This window comes from Podarcis liolepis (genome assembly GCF_965112155.1).
Source record: "Podarcis liolepis genome assembly, chromosome: 10".
Classification (NCBI taxonomy): domain Eukaryota; kingdom Metazoa; phylum Chordata; class Lepidosauria; order Squamata; family Lacertidae; genus Podarcis; species Podarcis liolepis.
The window spans coordinates 19,021,510-19,042,237 of record NC_139562.1 but is presented as its reverse complement, the minus strand read 5'-3'; the positions used below and the strand labels follow the sequence as shown (position 1 = coordinate 19,042,237).

The 20,728-nt window shown below is 40.0% G+C and overlaps 1 protein-coding gene across 25 annotated transcripts in view; it reads left to right on the top strand.

Annotated features, from left to right (window-relative positions):
• Window positions 1–20,728, top strand: part of ERC1 (ELKS/RAB6-interacting/CAST family member 1) — a 161,416-nt gene that overhangs the window by 19,207 nt on the left and 121,481 nt on the right. For 16 of the 25 annotated variants that reach the window (XR_014516241.1, XR_014516242.1, XM_083461757.1 and 13 more), the window contains exons 3-7: window positions 1,261–1,677; window positions 8,942–9,016; window positions 9,488–9,643; window positions 10,756–10,839; window positions 13,143–13,310. Coding sequence is in view for 23 of the 25 variants with exons in the window: in XM_083461757.1 (XP_083317883.1) it covers window positions 1,261–1,677; window positions 8,942–9,016; window positions 9,488–9,643; window positions 10,756–10,839; window positions 13,143–13,310 (900 nt within the window). In the remaining 2 variants the exon portion in view is untranslated. The remainder of the gene's footprint in view (window positions 1–1,260; window positions 1,678–8,941; window positions 9,017–9,487; window positions 9,644–10,755; window positions 10,840–13,142; window positions 13,311–20,728) is intronic. The other 9 variants (XM_083461763.1, XM_083461760.1, XM_083461755.1 and 6 more) reach the window with 1 other exon arrangement.

Genomic DNA, 20,728 nt, shown 5'->3' with positions numbered 1-20,728 from the left:
CATTTTGTTTTTTGAGAAAATAATATGGAGGTCTTGCACAAGGGTGATATTTACTTTGAAAGGCTGCAATCCTAAGCCTTATTAAATTCATTAGGACTTTCTTCTGAGTAGATATTGTTAGGATTGCAGTGTAAGGCTTGCACAAGGGCTCCTGCTTCCTTTTTTTTTTTAATTAAAAGCCCAATATATGTCAAGGATGGAGTCAGATGCAGGTCAGAATGAAGAGACAGAGGCAGTTGTCAGTGAAGTTAGGTATTTATTCAAGGAAATAGTATGCAACTCAGAACACTTCCCAGCAGCTCTTGCCGCCATAGAGCAGTTGCCAGGACTGAGGATTTTCTCTCCCTCTGCACAGTTCTAAGTCTCCACCCCTAGATGTTTCACAAGCCGTCTCAAACCATGCCTATGCACATCAAGTCACTGTTCTGTTCTCATTATCCTGTGCTTTCTTGGAGATCGGAGGGGAGCTTGGCGCAGTAGGAGAGGGAAACTCCCATGATTCTTCAGCAAGCTCTTGACCCACCCCCTCTTCTGTTTCAACCTTTGAGTCTGAACTGCTCCCTGCTACCCGCTCTCTTTGCTCACTAAACCCTGCTGCCCCTTCAGCATCTGACACCTCCCCACAATCTTCTCCCTCTGACTTCTCTGTGTTCTACCACCAATATTCTGGCTCTGAGCTGGGTTTCACTTCGGGGTTCCCCAGGTGGTACCTACCACCACTCTTCTTCATTCAGCCAGTCCCTGACAATTTGTGTACTGTGATGAGGCTCCAAGGCAATCCAGTAGGGAGAGTGGATGGTTGGATACAGCTGTCTGAAGGTATCACAGGCAGATTGAACAGCAGTGTTCAATCTTGCTTGCCCATTTCTCCTGCTCTGGAGCAAAAAAAGGCCTACAAGGAGAATTATTTTTTGGTGTGTTGGCCCTGTGGTCTTACCTTCTCCTTCCCAATGCCCCTTTTCTTTTGTTATGTCTTTCTGTTAAGACTTCTCTATTCCACAAGCTCGGAGCAGATTAGTGTAATATTCCCCAATGCATTGCTCAGGTTGCTGAAGATTTAGAAAGGTGCTTTCATACAAAAACATGGGTTTAAATCTTATTTTTTTCTTTGTTTTATTAGCCTGTCTTTTCATCATATTTCAATGTTTGGGGAAGCAATATGTTTGCTATGCAAAAGAGTTGGGCCCCTCATGTTGTTCATTTCTTTACAATTCCATTTTTAACATAGTGAATTCATGGATTTGGTCTTCTTATTTCCAGCATATGCAGATGACAATCCAAGCTCTTCAGGATGAGCTTAGGATCCAGAGGGACCTGAACCAGCTTTTTCAGCAAGACAGCAGCAGTCGATCCAGTGAGCACTTTGTGACAGAGCTTACAGAGGAGAACTTCCAGCGGCTTCATGCAGAACATGAGCGCCAGGCCAAGGAACTTTTCTTGCTCCGCAAAACCTTGGAAGAAATGGAGCTGCGCATTGAGACGCAAAAGCAGACCTTAAATGCTCGTGATGAGTCCATCAAAAAGTTGTTGGAAATGTTACAGAGCAAGGGACTGTCAGCAAAAGCAACAGAGGAGGATCATGAGCGGACTAGACGGTTGGCCGAGGCAGAAATGCATGTGCACCACTTGGAAACCTTGCTGGAGCAGAAGGAAAAGGAGAACAATTTGCTAAGGGAGGTGAGTTGGGATTCACCCATAGAGATTCTGTTCTACTGTCTAACCTTATTACTTGCAGTTCAGACTTCTCTCTTGTCAACCTGTGTTTTCTTGAAATAATTAGCTCTTAATAGTTTTGATTTTAATTAATTTCTATTACATTAATTTTTATTTTTTAGAAAAATATTTTTATTAAACATTTTATTTGGTTACAAAAGTACAAATATAGTCTCTGTTTCCAGATCATAAAGTCCTTTCTGCAGATTAGTTCTATTTGATGTGAGATGTTGATGTATGCAGGATAAGGTTGCGGGGAAAGAGAGATGGGAAGGGTCTATTTAATTAAAAAGGATAAAAAAGGAAGAACAACAGACAATTTAAAGTATTATGAAAATACACGGTAACATAAAAAATATTGCATTAATACAAAGTTACTAATATATATATCAGTTTCAGTTCAGTTTCCTTCTGACACAGCCTCCCTCTCAGCCTCCTGGTTCTCACCTGAGGGTCCAAACTCTCAGCTCACCCACAAAAGTCTCACAACTAAAATAGTTACTGGAAACAGCGGGCATCACCTAGTCTCTTACTCTAGACTTGCTTTTTCTGGTCAGTCCCAAGGTGGATGCTAATTCCTCAGGCTGCTCCCGGCTATGTCCCATTCAGCTGCACTCTCTACACTCAATTCCAGGTGCAGCAGATTTATTGAGTGTCCCTGGGGTTCCAGTGGATGGGAAAAGAGCCCCCCTCCACTCACAATCCTTTCTTCACCCTATTTTCTATCCTACCTCTCCAGATGCTTTACTGCTCCATGGCAGGGCTTGCTAGTTCACTTTCCATCCTTGGCATAAACTGTGTAATTAAAAACTGTAATGGTTTTTGATGTTCCTTATGCCCCTCTGTTAAAGAATATAGTACAATTGATGGTGCTGTATAAAATGTATAGAAACTGACAATTACTTAATTGCATATTTGCTTTCTGTGTATGTTAGGGGTGGCTGAGCTGTGACCCTACAGAAGTTTTTGGATTCCCATTTCCCATCAGCCCCAGTCAATATGGCCAGTGGTTGGGAATGATAGGAATTGTAGTCTAGCTACACATAATTCCATTTGGACCAAAGTGTACTCAATACAAGATCCAGTATATTCTTCGTGTGTGGATGTATGTGTGCAAACGACTTGGGTGTTTCTGGCAATAATATAAAAATAGTAAAGCTCCTTCCACAACAGCTAGAAAGCTAACATTTGAAATGTTGGTCTTTGGAGATCCATACACTTCTAGACCTGGACTTCAGGAGAGTAGATTTGTAGTAGCACCCAAGAGCATAAGTCTTAAATTGAGATCAGACATACATGGTTGGAACCTGGCCTTTCATGTACCTTACAACCCTCTGATGGGGGAGGGAGAATCACCAGTGACAGCCAGGAACTTGTGCTTGCAGAATGGCAAGCTGTATTTATTCTCTCTGTGCGTGTAAATACTACTTGTGTAACCATCTGAGGATGCTGCTATATATTAGTCCTGTGTGTTTGTGTGTGGTTTCATTAGAAAGCTGTAAATGAGCATCTACCTGTGTATAGAAGAATAAGGGGAAATCTTGGCAGCAGTAATGGATGGTTGCTCTGCCATTTCCATGGAAACAGCCACTTTGCTATGAAGGTTATTTGAAGAAATCATTTGCTGCCTTGGTTGCATAGTCCAAAACACACTATTTAAAGTGAAGAAGTATTGCACTTTATAGTATTGTATTCTTTATAATTTTTTGACGTAAATAATTCATAAAGTAATAGCTAAATGTAGCTGAATAACTTTGGGCAATAAGCACTCCTGCTAAACAAAGAAGCATAATATCGGCTAGACAGTCACTGCCAGAAAGTAAGGTAGAAAGCGATGTGTGTGGTCTGATGAAGGAATAAAGGGCTAGGTTGATACACTAGTCTTCACACTTTCAAATTCAACTGAAAATTGAGCACAATAGAAAGTTTTTTTCATCCTAACATTTGTTAGGATGTCCTGTTGTTGTGTCCTATGATGCTCAGAGCTCCGCTGCATGCGTGCAAATTTTAGGTAGCTTGATGAAATAAATTTCAAGTAGGGCCTTTGGGGCAGGTATTGAAGGGTGAGTTGTAGGGACAATATATGAAGAAGGGCACTTCATATTAGCAGAATGCCAGCACCTTGAATTAGACCCAGCAAACAGGTGGTCAGAACAACTGTCACAAAACCAAGCGGATGTTTCCTTGTTGCCTTGTGTGTCTCAGCAGCTGAGCTTCCATGACAGAAGTTCTGAACACTTTTCAAGGGCAGCACGGGCATTAATTGAATCTGCAGAAAACAATTATCAGTATATTAATGACACCACATTACTAACAATTTTGGAAGCTCCAAATAAATATTGAACTTATTTTAGTACATTTTCTCTTCCAGTTAACTCTTCTTTTTTGGGGGGGTGAGGGGGAGATACTTTGGTACAATCAGCATTAAGTCCAAAGAGCATCAGGTTTGTCTTTCCTGCAAACGTATTCAGTGTCCAGAAGATGGTGGTGTATTGCCTACAGCCTCCCACCTTGTTGCTGTTGTTATAGAGGAATAATGTTTGACCTTGCTTAAGGCAAATGCAGGTTTAGTGGGAAACTATCCTGTAGAATATGATTAGAAATGCCCTCCAAATATTTTAATGATTACTTTTATAATAAGGATCTATTTAATTTTACTGGCTCTTCTTTGTTGCTTGAAATTCTTTTAGAAGCTGTTCTTCTCAGGACAATTAATTATACTTTTAATTATGGCTTAGCTCCTTCAATGTGAAGTCTGTTATCAAATTACAGGATTTTAATCTAGATTTTCTTGTTATACAGTGCACATAGAAACCTTTGGGTTAGCTAGAAGTTCCTCACACATGGAATTTTGCAGCCTGAAAACAGAGCCTATTAATTATATGGTAGATGCCAAAGCCTTCCATTTTTTATTCTTCTTCAAGTTCAACATTATTGCTGCTTCCTTTACTCTGATTAATAAATACAGTACAAATCATGAACTCCTATTTGCTCACATTCACCCAAGCTTACTGAAATGGGATAAGGAAATCTCAGTATTTGTTTATATGTACCATATTTTTCACTCCATAAGACACACTTTTTTCCTCCTAAAAAGTAAGGGGAAATGTCTGTGCATCTTATGGAGCAAATGCATGATTCGTGGAGCCGGACTGCCCAGGAGCAAAAAGCAGATTGTGCTGCTTTTTTTTTTTAAGAAAGAGGGAAGGGGGTGTTGAAACAAAGCCGCTGAGCAGCTGATTGGCAAGCGATCAGAGAGAGATAAGGGACTCTAGCGATAAAGGAGGCTGCCTGGGAGGGGGGAGGTAAAGACAGCGAACTTGCAAGGAGAGGAGACAGGAAAACAAGCAATGAGGAAAGAAATTAGAAGAAAAGGAGGAGCAAAAAAACTGTTCCAGCTAAGGAAAAGACACGAAGGCAAATAAGAGGGAAGGGGCTGTTGAAAGGAAGCTGCTGAGCAGCTGATCGGCAAGCGATTGGGGAAGGAGATAAGGGACTCTAGAGATAAAGGAGGCTGCCTGAGAAGGGGGATGTAAAAGCACATGGATCCTCAGGATTTTTGCATTGGGTCACCCCAAATTCACCATCAGATCACAAAGCATGTGTGTGGCCACAGCATGAACAACAAAAATCATACATCCACTATTTCGTTCAGAATATATTTTTTCTTGTTTTCCTCTAAAAACTAGGTGTGTCTTATGGTCAGGTGCGTCTTATGGAGCGAAAATACGGTATTTGAAATCTGTAGAAATTTTATATTGATAACCATTGTTAGATTGCCACGTAAGAAAGAAGGGACATCATGGAACTTCACTGCTTGTTCCAAGAATTTAAAAAGGAGATAGGGCTTTCTGAAATAAGGGGCATCATTAAATTGCTGTGGATTGGGTGTTTCATCACATTCCTCTCTCCCTTAAAAGAAGCTGCTGTTTACCGTAGTTTCTTCAAGCTACCTGCAAATTGCTAAACTGAAATACTGTAATACTTGGAATTGAAATGCCTCAGCTGGAGGAGGAGAGGACAGAGGATGAAGAAAGAGCTGTGAGTGGAGGGGGGTCCTTTTCCCATCCTTTGGACCCTCTGGGAAACCCCCTGAGTTTGTTGGACCCTCCCTGAGGCTGAGAGGGAGGGTGTGCCAGAAGGAAAATGAACGAATATTGATTTATATCTACATTAGTAACTTCGTATCAATGTAACATTTTTATATGTAACTGTGCATTTTGTAATATTTTGTTTAACTTCCTGTTGTTGCTCCAGTTTTGTGTACACCACAGAGATATTTTTAATATATTAAGTGGTATAGAAATTAAATAATTGATATTATAATTGTTCTCTTCTGAATGTAATGGCTTTGTTCATCTTCTTACATCAAGACTGGACCAAAAAGGGGTTTGGCAAAGTTTAGGATCTTGCTAGCTAGGGATGATGGGAGTTGTAGTCCCAAAACAGCTGGGGACCCAAGGTAGGGAAACACTGGTCTAATTGACCTCTGAGCTGGAAGTAAAGATATAACTGATTTCAGAATAACTCCAGTTTAGCATAAAGCAAATTTTATTACTATTGCATTCCAAAAATATATTTTAACACTGAAGCAAAAACTTAATTTTACTTTAATCTTTTTAATGAAAACATTTGGATTAATCAGACTCCACATTTAAAAACATAAATTACATTTATGTATAGATAGACATTTTTCAAATGACAGTTGACCACTTGAAAAGTAAAAGAAAAGCACTTTCAGAATTCCATCATTCTACAATATAATGCTGAGGACACATATATTCTACAGCTACCATCTTTCCCCAAAAGTAAGACATTCCCCAAAAATAAGGCCTACTTCCAGTTTTGCCTCTCGCTGTAATATAAGGCACCCCCCCAAATAAGACCTCCCCGATAATAAGGCCTCCCCTGAGCATAGGGCCTCCCTGGAATATAAGGCCCCTGAAGGTACTGTAAGGCGTCTGACTCCTCTGGACCGTAGCAGCGGGCGCTGCTACGCAGCTCACTGATTGGCCGCAGCACAGCTGGAGCTGTTCAGGCAGTGCGAGGTCTCTTTAAATCAGAGAGCCCGCGCCACCACCAGGACAAGCTGCCGCCTGCTGCTCGCTTTGCCCTGACGGAGTCTGGCTGACTCACAATTAGACAATAAATGTGTACCGTATTCTTCTTCATGGAAAAATAAGGCATCCCCTGAAAATAAGACCTAGCGCATCTTTGGGAGCAAAAATTAATATAAGACACTGTCTTATTTTGGGGGAAACAGGGTAACTACTAAAAGCTTTCAATGATGGCATTGCTGCCATGATTTGTTATCATTTCTGTAGCAGATAGGACATCTGTCCATTTCTTTGTGTCTAGCTGAATAACCAGTGTGTGCTGAGCAACTCTTGAGTCTCTAGCTGTGTACAGCTGGCTATCTGGTTGTTTTGTTAGGGGCAAACAGAACTGTGATTGGGGAAAATATACATCCCACCAATTAGGCAAACCTTATTTGGCTATCAGCAAGCCCTGGAGGAGAAAATAGAAGGGAAAGCAAACAAATGAAAAAATGTCGACATGAAATGCTTGTGGTAAATAATGGAAGGGGTCCAATGTACCTCATCTAGTAAGCATTTCCCCCCAAAAGAACACTGTAAATAAGAAATCAGTGTTGCAAGATTGCACTATGAAAGTGTTACTTCCTATATCAAGATAAAGCCACTAAGGTAAAATTTACTTCTGGAGTACAATGAACCCCTGTAGTGTTATGTAAAGTTGGGGGAGGGGGTTTAACATGCAGGAATGAACAGAAGCAGTATAAAAGCAGTATAAAAACTTACTCCAGTGCTCTTGAAATGTTGTAGCCATACATACACAAAGTGAAATTTATGGTACTGACAAAATGCTGAGTTATTTTCCACATCCTATTTTGAGAAGTTGCTGGGGAGAGAATTGACCCCATCTAGTCTAGGCTTTCAGTAGTTTTAGCATCTCATTCATTTCTTTAAGGATATGTCAGACTGCTGATAGGGCTTAAAAGTCAACACAAATCAGCTGGTGATAACTTCAAGACATGCTAGGATCAACCACACTCTAGATTTTCTAATAAAATGTTTTCATACTGGAAACACTAGTGTTATCTCACAGTTACAAAATCTAACGATAAAAATGAAAGCCAAAATAAAGGAACGTAGCAGAACAGACAGAAGTGTGCTTCCTGATTCCTTCTGTTGCCAGGTTGGTGTCATGAGCGATCATAGGTGATGTCTTTTGCTGCTGATGACACCTTTGTGTTCTGCTTCTGTTTGGAGACTCCTTTTAGTCATTGCAGGTAGCAAATGGGGGGGGGGGCTTTGCTATGCTGCTCAGTTTGACCCAACTGCTGCAGGATTGCAGGCAAGCAGGCCACATTCCTGCCCTTGCTAATAAATGTCACATGGCCCCTATAGAGCTAGTAGCTGGTGTGCTGCTCCGTAGCCATCTCTGGCAATGGTGCCGACAATAAGGTGTGTGGGCCTAGTTGCCAGAATTTCTGACACCTTGCACTGTCTTAATCCCTTGCTTCCTTAACTCCTGTGTATTATGTGTGGAAGCTAATTACAAAAAACTGAAGGAAATACAGTATAGTTGGCTTGTACTCTGTAAAATACAAAGAAGAATTGATTCTCTGGCACCATGCAGCCCTGCATTCAGCTTTTTTATGCTAGAAGTGCTTATTCTGCGATACTTACAGAAATATAGGTGCTCACTTTTACACCCATTGCATGTTGGCTGTTTTGATGAACAACCTAGTGAACGTTCTCTCATCCCTTGCTGTGTCTCTGGAGAAAGCTGTCGTCATCAGTAACTAGGTGGTTGCTACTCTGGGCGTGTAGGAGTATTATTGGCACAGATGCTTTATCAGCTTGTTAAGTACATACCAGATTGTTGCTGTTATTTATTAATCCTCTTTTTAAAAAGTATTTTTATCCTCCCACCAGAAGATAAAGTTTGAAAAGACCATATAAGGAATCATCTAACTGAAAGGTATTGGGGTTTTTAAGTTGCTTCAGCTGCCTGCTGTTGAGTGTTAGTTGTTGGAAAGGCAGATGATTAATAACCATTTCACTTGTGTGTAGATTTATTTCAGTGGACTGTAGATGTCTGTTGTTTGATGTGAAAGGTCATCCAAAATAGTTGGATAATGTTGCTCATACTCTTTTGAGTAAAGTCTGTTGTGCTTAGCCTTCTTGTGTTTCTTTCTGTACAGGAAATGCATCGTCGTTTTGAAAATGCACCCGATTCCGCCAAGACTAAAGCTTTGCAGACTGTTATAGAGATGAAGGTAAGAATTCTACAGTTACATGAAAGAGGAGATGCCTATTCAGAGCAAAGGGCATAATATTTCTTGTTCTTTTGCTATTCGGGGTTTTAAATTTAACCATAAGCAGCACACTGTGGTATATTAAACCACAGACATTCATTGACTACACAGGAGATAGGATTTTTACAAAGAAGTTGATGAGCAGAATGTGTTGAGGACCCCTGTCCTTTCCATCTCGCTTGAGAGCAAAGCTGCAACACCTTTTCATCCAGCCAGATTACGGAAAATGCTCTTTGCTCTTCCTACTACTGCTGGAATATTTTCAAGGTGTTGGGGCTTCAAGTTTCAACACATGGAAGATTCTCCCATCTTGTCTTTCTTCACTGACTGACAGTGTTCCTGTAGGAGGGCCTGTTTTTTGTTTTGCCATATTAGGGTGCTTTCACAATTTATGAAAAAGACTAATTTGCCTATTTTTCACTGTGTCTGAAGGATTCTAAAATCTCTTCCATGGAGCGTGGACTCCGAGATTTGGAAGAAGAGATCCAGATGCTGAAGTCAAATGGAGCCCTCAGTACAGAGGAACGAGAGGAGGAAATGAAACAAATGGAGGTCTATCGTAGCCATTCCAAATTCATGAAAAACAAGGTAATGAGTGAACACTATCTGTTAGTAAATTATATACTCCTCTAAGAAACTAATTAAACCAACTAATCACAAAGCAGATGAGGCACTTGCATTCCACCCTCTCTACTGGTGTATGTAGGTAAAGGTAAAGGGACCCCTGACTGTTAGGTCCAGTCGCGGACGACTCTGGGGTTGTGGTGCTCATCTCGCTTTATGGCAGAGGGAGCCGGCGTACAGTTTCCGGGTCATGTGGCCAGCATGACTAAGCCGCTTCTGGCAAACCAGAGCAGCACACGGAAACGCCGTTTACCTTCCCACCTATTTATCTACTTGCACTTTGATGTGCTTTCGAACAGCTAAGTTAGCAGGAGCAGAGACCGAGCAACGGGAGCTCACCCTGTTGTGGGGATTCGAACCACCGACTTTCTGATCGGCAAGCCCCAGGCTCTGTGGTTTAGACCACAGCGCCACCTGTGTTCTACTTGTGTATATACTAGTGTATATACACACAGTCAAATTGTTGAAATGGAGTTCCCTCATGATAATGAAATACAGTTAACTCTTTTTCATAATTTGAGTATTGTTCTTCAAACAGTAATTTTTATTTCATAAACTGATGTAGAAGCACTATCCAGTCTGTTCTTGGCAAAATTAATCACAATTAAATGCAACACAAAAGGGCAGTAGACCTCAAAAGGCCTGATTATTATTTTTAAAGGAGATCCAGTTATTGATCTACTGCATAATAATCAAATTAAAAACATTCTGCATAGTCTTCTTTCAAATTTATGTATTTTATTTTCAGCAGTGTTTGATACTTGGCTCTTAAAGCCAGTAATTTTATTCTCAAATTGTTCTCAATTACAAGAGTTTGTCTCATTACCAAAGAACCGGTGGTATGTTCTAGATAATGACACGCCATCTTTGTTGTTATATGTGCAATATTTCCTGCATGCAGCTTAGGAAGAAGTGTTTTATTTTAGAGATCCTGCCTTTTTGCCAGGGTGGAGGGTTTGGCAAGTGTTGAATCTGCTGGCTGTTTTTTTTGCTACGATTTTCCTCCATGCAGACTGTGGACATTTGACAGGAAAACATTCTCATATAAAAGTAAGAGAATTATAATGTCGTGGCAGGTAGAGCAACTGAAGGAAGAGTTAAATGCCAAAGAGGCCCAAGGAGAGGAGCTGAAAAAGAGAGTGACTTCTCTCCAGACTGAGGTCTCTGCCGTAAGATTGACTTCTCTGTGTGCAGTGCCGCTTCCTTGGGCTCTGCTGGCTTTCCGGGTAGCTTACTTTGCTTACCTTGCACTCTGCGGCTGTGAAAAGCACTATAACTAACTATAAATCTGCATCTGTCTTTAGCTTACTTATGGTTGATATAAGTAACATCACAATCTATAATCTACCAATTTTCATGACTTGGGCTAAGGTGTCATGCTATATTTTTAGATTCTTTCAAAGTGCTTCAGATGCGTCTGAGATGCATGTACTGAGCTCTTGAAAATGCACAGTAAAATGTTATGACTTTGATTGTATTCCACACTACATTTTGTCAGGCTGTGTATTTTCATAAACATTGTGTGAGATTAGGAGCAGAAATGCAGACCTTGTTAGGTCCTCATTTCCTGTCCTGCCTTGAAGTATGTGCTGCACATTTAATCTTAAAACATGTCTGGATTGCAAGTTTTTTGACTTGTTGATGTATTTGGCTTCAATTTCTAGGATGAAATGAAATAATATCTCTATGATAGACTCAACAGAGAAAATATTTTTCTACATCAAAACTGAGCTGTGATCTTACCCTGATTACAGGAGATTGTTTCTCTATTTAAATAAATCTGATTTGAAGATTGTATAAATGCATACATCTTTTTTTTAATGGGCTACCATGGTGCACCAGTGTATGAAAATATTTTGCAGTTAATGAAAAATAATGTAAGAGAACAGGGAGGGGACCCAATCCATTTTTGGCAAAAGTACACAGCCCCCAATGTCCCTCTAAATCTATGCTGTAGGGTCCCATAGGGGACGAGGAAACTGTTGGAAATTGCTTCCCTTCATGTTTTATTCATGGAAGTCTCACAGTCATCTGAGCGACACTGTTTACTACAATCTTAGGCCCTTGTACCTAAGTTAAAAGAATACAAGCTTTGCCTGCAGGTTCATAATCTAATACAGACAATGACCTGGATTTTACTTAACACTAAGTCATAGTTTGTTCAACAAATCATAGCTTGGTTTGCAAAGTTTGGTTTGTTTGCTAATTGCTCTTGTCTCATGCCTTTGGAGCTTGGTGAGTGTCTGAGGTGGCCAAACAAACCATGGTTAAGAAGGGTACTGGGTTCACATGCCACACCAATGGTTAAAACAAGCCAAGCTTCATGAGCTGACAACAAACCATGGCTTCAGAACATAATTAGTTGGTGGTAAGCAAACCATAGTTCCACAGAACTAAATGACCATCTCTGTTTCCGTTGAGACATGATAGGCACTAACTATCTGTGCTTTCTGGAAACAAATACATGTTTGGTTCATCCCTCTAGAAAAGTCTGTTGAAACAATCTCTGTTTGAAGTGTTGTTTTAAAAACGGTACAAATCTTCAGTTGTTTTTGTACTGTTTGAAAAATTATCATTAGGTTTTTATGATGTGTCTGTCAATTGCCTTGAGACGTATGTAAACATGATTAATTAATTAATAGTTAAGCTGCTGGGCAGAGTATGGATGATCAAATAAATCATAACTAAATCATAGATTCTTCGTGGTTTAAAGTTATGTGCAAACCAAACCTATAATTAATATAAATAATGTTTATAAGACAAAATAGGGGAGGAAGGGAGGCTGGGCATTACTATTGGAACAAAGGATTTATAATTTGCTGAAAGCCTTGAGAGTACTCAAGAGTGATGTCAATATAGTTACTAGTTAATGTTTAAAGTACTACCTGGGAAATACATTGAAGTTCCCTCAATTTTCAGATGCATATTTTTTTCACATCTTTGCTAAAATATTTTCCTCAATCATACATAATTGCAACACAGAGAAACACAGGTATTAAGTAGTAGGAATGTAGGCCAGAAACAAAATGATATTGGCACTCTTCAACAAAGCAGAACAGCTCCTTTTTAAAATCAATGTTTTTTGCTTCTGCAATTCACTACCAAGTGCTTTAAAAAGCTTAGGCAATAACTGATTGGCTTACTATTTGGCCTATTATTTGTTCTTTCAGTTCTTGGTTCATCAGCAATTGTTGGGCCTCTGCCTGAAGTTGAATGTAGTAGTGGAATAATATGCATATTGGCTACAGTCCAGTTCTATTTTCATTTTACAACATTATTTTAAGACTGTACTTGCACAGGCGCATGCGCTCAGTGAAGTTTACTGTCCTTTCTGATTTCCTGAGCCAGCTTGGTGCCATGCCTTTGTGATAGCTGGAAATATTTCCGTAAATAGTTCTATTTACTTTGACAGATTAATGTACAGTTTGATAACCTGTATTTTTCTCTTTGGTTCCTTCTTTAGATTGGTCAGGTGAAACAGGAACTGTCACGCAAAGACACAGAGCTGTTGGCCTTACAGACAAAATTGGAAACCCTCACAAACCAATTTTCCGATAGCAAGCAACACATTGATGTTCTCAAGGAGTCCCTCACAGCTAAAGAGCAGAGAGCTGCCATCCTGCAAACAGAGGTGAAGGGCACAATCTTGAATTATTGCTGTTTGTTAACTATAAGGGGGGCTTTTGAATTCAGGGATAAAATACAGAAATGCAATGCTATGGAGCTCTTGAACATGGTATGACAACTTTGCTCTGTTTAGAGAAGTCTAAGCCTGATTTCTATGTATCAGAAATCAGAGTGTGACAGTTAAGTTTTTCACCTTAATTTCCACTGTAACAACTGGTGCATTAAAGAGGTAAGTTAATTCCCCTTCTTATAAGCGCATAGAAAACTTAATGTTCAAGGATATCTTCAGGCACTTAGCAAATATACTTCTTTTATTTAACAGAACTTAAGCATTGCAGAAAAGGACATATATGAGGTTAATAGCATAATAAACTTTACAAATTGCTGCTATTACAATTCTCAAATATTGATTATTGATGCTGAACTGAGAAACCCCAATTAGTTCATAATTGTCTGAATCGGCGAGGCTAAAATTGGGCAGCAAATAAAAGGTTAGCTGGACCTCCCAAAATGAAAGGGGCTCAAAGGAAGGGATATTTACTCCCAATTTTTCCTTTCTTTTTTTTTAAATGATATTTATTGAGAATTTAAAATTACAGAGAAAAAAAGAAAAGAAAAGAAAAAAGAAGTTAAACAATACAAGTCAATAAAAAGAAAGAAGAGAACAAAACACACAATACATCAAAACCAAAAACAAAAGCAAACAAAAAATTAAAAACAAATCCAATATTCCCAAATCTTTATCTTTCGTTATCTTGTTTCATCGACCTCCTCACACCTCCCTTTTTTGTATTCTAGTTATTAATTATCTCAGCAAATCCTTTCCATCTTTCACTATGTTCTGTCATTAAATTGTCTTAATTTATTTTAACCTTATCTTACCATAAAAAGCCCTAAAACTTAAAACTTCTTTGTACATAACTCCTTATAGCATTTCTACTAAAGCCAAATAGTTTCATTCCAACATTTTTTCTAACACTCATTAATTTTACAATATTTCTCTAAATGAATTTTTAAACTTTCTTCCAATCTTCATCCACCGTCTCTTCTTCCTGGTCTCGGGTTCTGTCAGTCCTTTCTATCCATACCATTTAGTCCATCAACCTGGTGATCTTCTATCCGAGGCTCTTAACTCTTTTCCATGTCCCTTCTGCAGATCTTCTTCATATTTATACCTGCACTTTACTTTGTCTTCTGCTGATCTTGTTCTTAATTTCCTTCCTTTATCGCTGAGGAGTAGATCTCGGGGAGACTCCAACCTAACAATGTCTTTATCCCTTCTCGACAGGTCCCAATTTTTCCTTTCTAACCTTTCACAATTATCAAAGATTTCGCCATTTTGAATACTGTGGTGTCATCCACAAACTTGTGAAGTCCTGACTAGGTCATTTGTGAATACATAAGCCCACAATTTATGCACATTTAACTTGTGCACATTCAGCTTTACATGCTTAGAATTTTTTTAAATGGAAAGCGGGCAGGAATCCGGGGGGGGGGGGAGAGAGAGACTTTGGCAATCCCACCCACATTTGCACCCAATGTGTTTTGACTATACACAGTTTTGACTTTAGGCATGATCCCCAGAATATAACCCCAGCATAAGTGTGAAGGGATGATGAGCTGCTTGTGCGTAAAATCGTAGTCCCTCAGAGTTTGTTCAAGTCCACAAACCTCTGTCTGTGACGGAGCCCCTCAGACATGGCTCCTCTAGTCACTGGCAGATTCCGACAGTGGTTGCTTTCGGAATCGCTTCCAACATAAAAGCTCCTTAACGGAAACACGTCTTCTGGACTCGCGGCGTGACAGTTTCCGGCGAGGAGTGGGTCTCCCTATGGGAGGTCCAGAAACCTCCCCACTGTTCTCGCTGGACGTGTCCCTGAGCCCTCCCTCTTGCTCGCTTTCCCTCAGAGACCCACCTCTCCCCCTGCTGGTTCCTGCTTCAGCTGCTGGGTCTCTCCCAGCCTCCGTGAGCCCTTCCACCACCTGTCCCTCCGATGGCAGTTCCCTGACAATAAGTTATAAGATTACTGTAAAAAAAAACCAAAATCCTGGTTCTGTTACAGCTCCTTGGAAAAACTCAGTTAGCTGCCACTCTCCCAATGTGCCCATTTCCTGTTCTTTAACTAAAATATGTCCTGTTATCAGACTTGATTAACTGAGTCCCCAGTTACAGATAGGTAGCCATGTTGGTCTGCCATAGTCAAAATAAAAAAATTCCTTCCAGTAGCACCTTAAAGACCAACTAAGTGAGTCCCCAGTTGACAAGGGTTTGCTAAGCAGCTTCAGAGTCTGTTTTCAAATCCTGTTAGAAAGTTATAGTTACAAACAGAAGAGAAAAGCTAGCATTCCAGTGGCTTTTAGTTTGATTACATTATTGTTATCTGCTCGTATTGGTGCATTTGTATATATTTGTTATGCTTACAGCCTAAATGTATGTTCTGCAGACCATACTTTCTGAAAATGGCAGTCCTGTTCTATAGACCACACCTTCTGAAATGCATATATTTAAAGGTGTGATAACTTCTTAAAATGTTGAACTATGCAACTCCTTTTGTTCAATCACAATTAACATAGTCTGGAAGGTTTTTGAGTGTAAGCATATGGAGCTGTTTTGTATGAACACGTAGTTTTATTGCTTCTATTTGGATAAATAAATATGTTAGCCATAAGAGGGCGCCAGTGTATTGGTTATTATAACACAGTACTTCACATTAGTTCCTAATGTTCATCAGAATGAACTAAGTAGTTAGTGGCAGATGTTTATATTAAGAGGAAGATGAAAAAGTATGGCATAATTTATATGAATATTTCAAGCTTCATCAGAAAGCCTTTTATTAGTGAGTATTTTCTTAACCATGCACAATAAAATTGGTGTTAACCTTGTGCGCTGTATTAACAAAATTGTTGAGTGATATGGCTTCCTCAATAACTCTTCTATTTTGCATTTGTTACAGAAGAGTTGTTAAAAGTATAAACATTAGAGTGCTTCTATAAATTTTGCTTTATACCCTGTCTCAAAATACCATAATGCTTGCTTCATGTGGGATTAATTTGACTCTCAGTACTCAGTGCATTGCCCTTATAAATATTTGACTGACATAACACTCGGTAATATTACAATAGACTGTTCTACTGGATTACAATTTAGCATCCTTTTCTGGATTGCTTTGGAGAGAAGGCAGGGCAGTCTTTAGGCAATGCTTTACTTCAGGAGTGAGGAACTGGCAATCCACAGACCAGTCCTGTGCACAAAAACCTTTCAGACCCAATTGCCAACCTCTGAGCTCTCCGCCACTCTTCTCAGCCAATGGCAGGCCAGCAAAGATGTCCTCTTCTAAAACAGCTGCTTGGACCAGTAGTAGATAAAGCAGGTTAGAAGCACCTGTCTGAACCTTCCCAATTTCCCGTGCTTGCAGTGTTCCATCCTCCTCAACTTTCAGGTACTGCTTAAAATCTTGGTTCAAAGGCTTCTCTCCTCTTGTCTTTCCCATTTCCCCAGTGAGACCAAAATGTTACAATAAAGGTAGTAAGATAGCTGTATAGGACACCTGCAAAATGCAGTACAGTGAAACTTCTGTAAATGTGCTTGTTCAATGTGCAGCCTGTGTACTGAATTTCATTTCTCTAACTTTAGTTGTATGCACAGTGAAAACATTACAGAATACGATGGTAAGACTGCAAATGTTTTTGCTTCTATTAGCCTAGTTTTGTTAATGACCTGAATGTATCGCTTCAGTGTCAGTAAAACTGGCACCTATAATAAGCATGAAATTATCTTAAAAATTGGTGCTCTGAGAATTAAGGTTTCCTGTTTTTCTGTCATATGGATATTTGTACCCTAAAAGTTAGAAGGAAGTTAGAGCGGAAGAAAGGAATCTAACCCAAAACACCATCTGACAGTATTAACAAATGCTCATGTTAAATCATTTAAAAGAATAATCCATGTATACATTCACTGAACATTTTTTTAGTTTGAAATGCAATAACATTGTAGCAGGACACTTCTTTTTTTTTACTAGACCGCATGACCAACAGATAGTATTAATAAGTGATACATATTCTTTGCCAAGGAAACCAAATGTATGTGGGGGGTGTGGGGGGTGTCCAATATGCTGCTGAATGTGTATAGTTTAATCAATCCACAAGCAAGCTCTAGATTTTGCCAAAAGTTCCAATTACTGTAAGGACTGGAGTGAATGAAAATCATGAAGTAGAAAGTGGAAGGTTGCCAATTTATAACACATTACCAGTAGACTGGTTGTTGTTGTTTAGTCGTTTAGTTGTGTCCGACTCTTCGTGACCCCATGGACCAGAGCACGCCAGGCACTCCTGTCTTCCACTGCCTCCTGCAGTTTCGTCAAACTCATGCTGGTAGCTTCGAGAACACTGTCCAACCATCTTGTCCTCTGTCATCCCCTTTTCCTTGTGCCCCCAATCTTTCCCAACATCAGGGTCTTTTTCAGGGAGTCTTCTTTTCTCATGAGGTGGCCAAAGTATTGGAGCCTCAGCTTCAGGATCTGTCCTTCCAGTGAGCAATCAGGATCAGTAAACTGATAGTTGGTATCAAATAGGAATTGTTTTCTAGTAGCCAAAACCCAGGGTTGACAGGTCTTCAGACACAAAAAGGCCAAAGCTGCTTTTGAGAAGTTATTTATTTTTATATGGTTTTATATGTTCAGTAATAACCTGCCATGCAGCAGCTTTCTTACTTCTTATGCTCCATAACAGAAAAGTCATCACAGAGGACAGTCACATTTTTTTTCAAAATGAAAGAGTTGAATGTCTATTGAGCACACATACTTAGTCTATAAGCCTATTTATAACAATAGTCATTCAGTGCATAGAACTGACCACAAGTCCTACATGGTGGTATCCCAATCAATAATTTCATGGGGTCTGAAAATATAAAGAGGGGGCAGGTATACACCATTGCTAAATGGTGTCCCTGGGTACTGACACCTTGATCTTTCTTTATAAAGCTGTTGTAGGAACATGAGTGTTGGGAGTTAGGAGGGAGAAGCCTCACTTTTACCAGAATAACTCTCCAAATTCCAAGCTCTTTTAAAAATGGTGTGCCTGTATTTTTCAGCCTTTTCTCTACAGTTATGCAGGCATGAAATATTTGTTTCCTTCGTTGAAAAGTGTAACATATTTGAGGCAACTGTTCCACTTTGATGCGTGTAACAAATAGCTGTGGGTTTTTTGTTTTTAGTAAAAGCATGAAGCTAGGGAGATACCACTCTCTCTTTTTAATTGTCCACAGACATGTTGATATAAGAAATTTGCTTTAAAACTGTTCAGTTATTTTAAAGATGTACCATGGAAACCTGGTACATCTATCTTCTCTATTTAAAGCATCTGAATCCAAGGCTTGGCAGTTGACATCTGTAATACTGGGTCTGAAATGCAAAATGACCTTGTTTATCCTAAGGGCAGGTAGGTGGAGAGGATGTTGAGGTTAGTTTCAATATGTAAAGGAATCTTTATAAATAGTTGTAGAAACTTAAAATATTTTTGTAAATAAAGCAAAATAAAAAGCAACATTTATTTTGGAATAAAATGCTTCATCCATATACAATTTTATTACTATCCCACTGAGTCCTTTTGCTTGGCTCAGCGTTGGCAAGCATATGGCTAATTCAGTCTCTTGAAATATGGGTCTCCACCACCACCGTAATGTCTAAGTTACTTGGTCTTTGACCTTCCCTGTACCAACCCAGTGCCAAATGAGGAAATTTGTATGCAATAGAGAACTGAATCCAACACCCAAGAGGTTTGTTATTTACCTTGACTTTACTAAGCTATTTGAGGCTCTTGCCATGTAAGAATTTATATGTATTCCACATGATTTTCATATTTTCCAGTTCTGAGCCTCTGTACACCTAGTATGGGAACAGTTTTCAGACACCTACTAGGGACATTTTGACATGCATTGCTTGTCTTATTGAAAACTCAGAACACAGATTTATCAACAAATGTTTTTGTCGTTAGAGCACACAAAAAGGACAAAGTGAGACAAACAACAATCTGACTTTTCTCCTGAACTGAGCTCTCTAGTTGGCTGAACTGCAACAATGGCACGTAAGCTTAGAGGTCAGAACAGACAGAACTCTGGGTTTAGTTTATTAATATTAGCTTATCTGATTTCTCAGTATTCTCACTTGAAGCACACCAGGATAGCATTGAGGAGAGGGAGTTGGAATGCTGACTGGTGAGGAAACTGATTAATCGTGGGAGAGACAAACTAAATCAGTGAAGAGAGATGATCTCACAGCAGCTGTTGTGACCAGAGTACTCTTCGTGGCCCTTTTTCAGGCATCCAGCCCCACAGCACCAGGGAAAGGAGGAGAAAGATGGATATTGTCCTGGTCACACCCAGACCCATGAGGATGAGTGACTGGATTTTTAGTTCTTTATTGGCAAAGCACTTGGGTACATCAGCTCCTAAGGTGCATGGGATATACACACCACTCGCCACTAACTTGCTGTCTAGGCAAGCTCCCTCCGCAGCCCTGTGCCCTGTCTTGGACAGTGGGAGCAGCAGCAGGGCCTTACCCCTCTCTGCTTTCTTAAGCCCCCTTGTCTGATGTGGTGCATGCAAACACCTGATGGCTCCTGCTTAATGGCAACTCCAACTGCTCTCACCCTTCATACCCCTCTTTGAGCATGGAGACAGCAGAGGGGCAAATGGAGGAGTTTGCAAAGGCCTGACTCTCCCTGGGGCTGTTGCTGGCTTTCCAGACTCTGAGACCTCCTGCAACTGCTCCTCCACATCCTTTCCCCTTGTGTCTTGCCACCCAGTCTCCTCCTCTGCTGGCGACTGCCTTACAGGTGGCTCCGAACCCCACAAATCACTGGCCCATTTCCCTGGATCCTCTTCCTCCCCACTTGCCTCCTCTGCCCATTCCTCAGGTTCCTGCCCATCCCTGACAGATATAAACAAACAGCTCTGTCCTTCCTTGGTCGGTGGAGGATCCTGGAGGAGTTCCATCAGCCATAAATATTTTTAGGCCATGCTGCTGCTCTGTAATTAAACATAAATCAATATCATAAAAGAAAGAAGGCCAGCTTTTGGTTAAAATAACTTTCCTAGTCAAAACTAGGAAGGCTGTTTCTTTGGAATAGCTTTTTGAGTACTGAGAAAGTTACACAATGACTTTGTTGAAGTTGGCACTAACCTGCTTGCCACAGAACTTGAGTGCTGGCATTCTGTGTGAGGCATCCATAAAATGTGTTGCTGTGTATAAGCAAGTGCATAATTTCTGCCCGCAAGAACAGGGTTAACATGATGTCTCTGTGCCTTGCCAGCTCTTAACAAACTTTGCTGAAAGCACATTCTGTAGTTTCTAAGATGAGACCTCATACAAAAATAAAACCAGGAGTTTTAGCCATCCCAAATATTAAATCAATATTGAGTTCAAA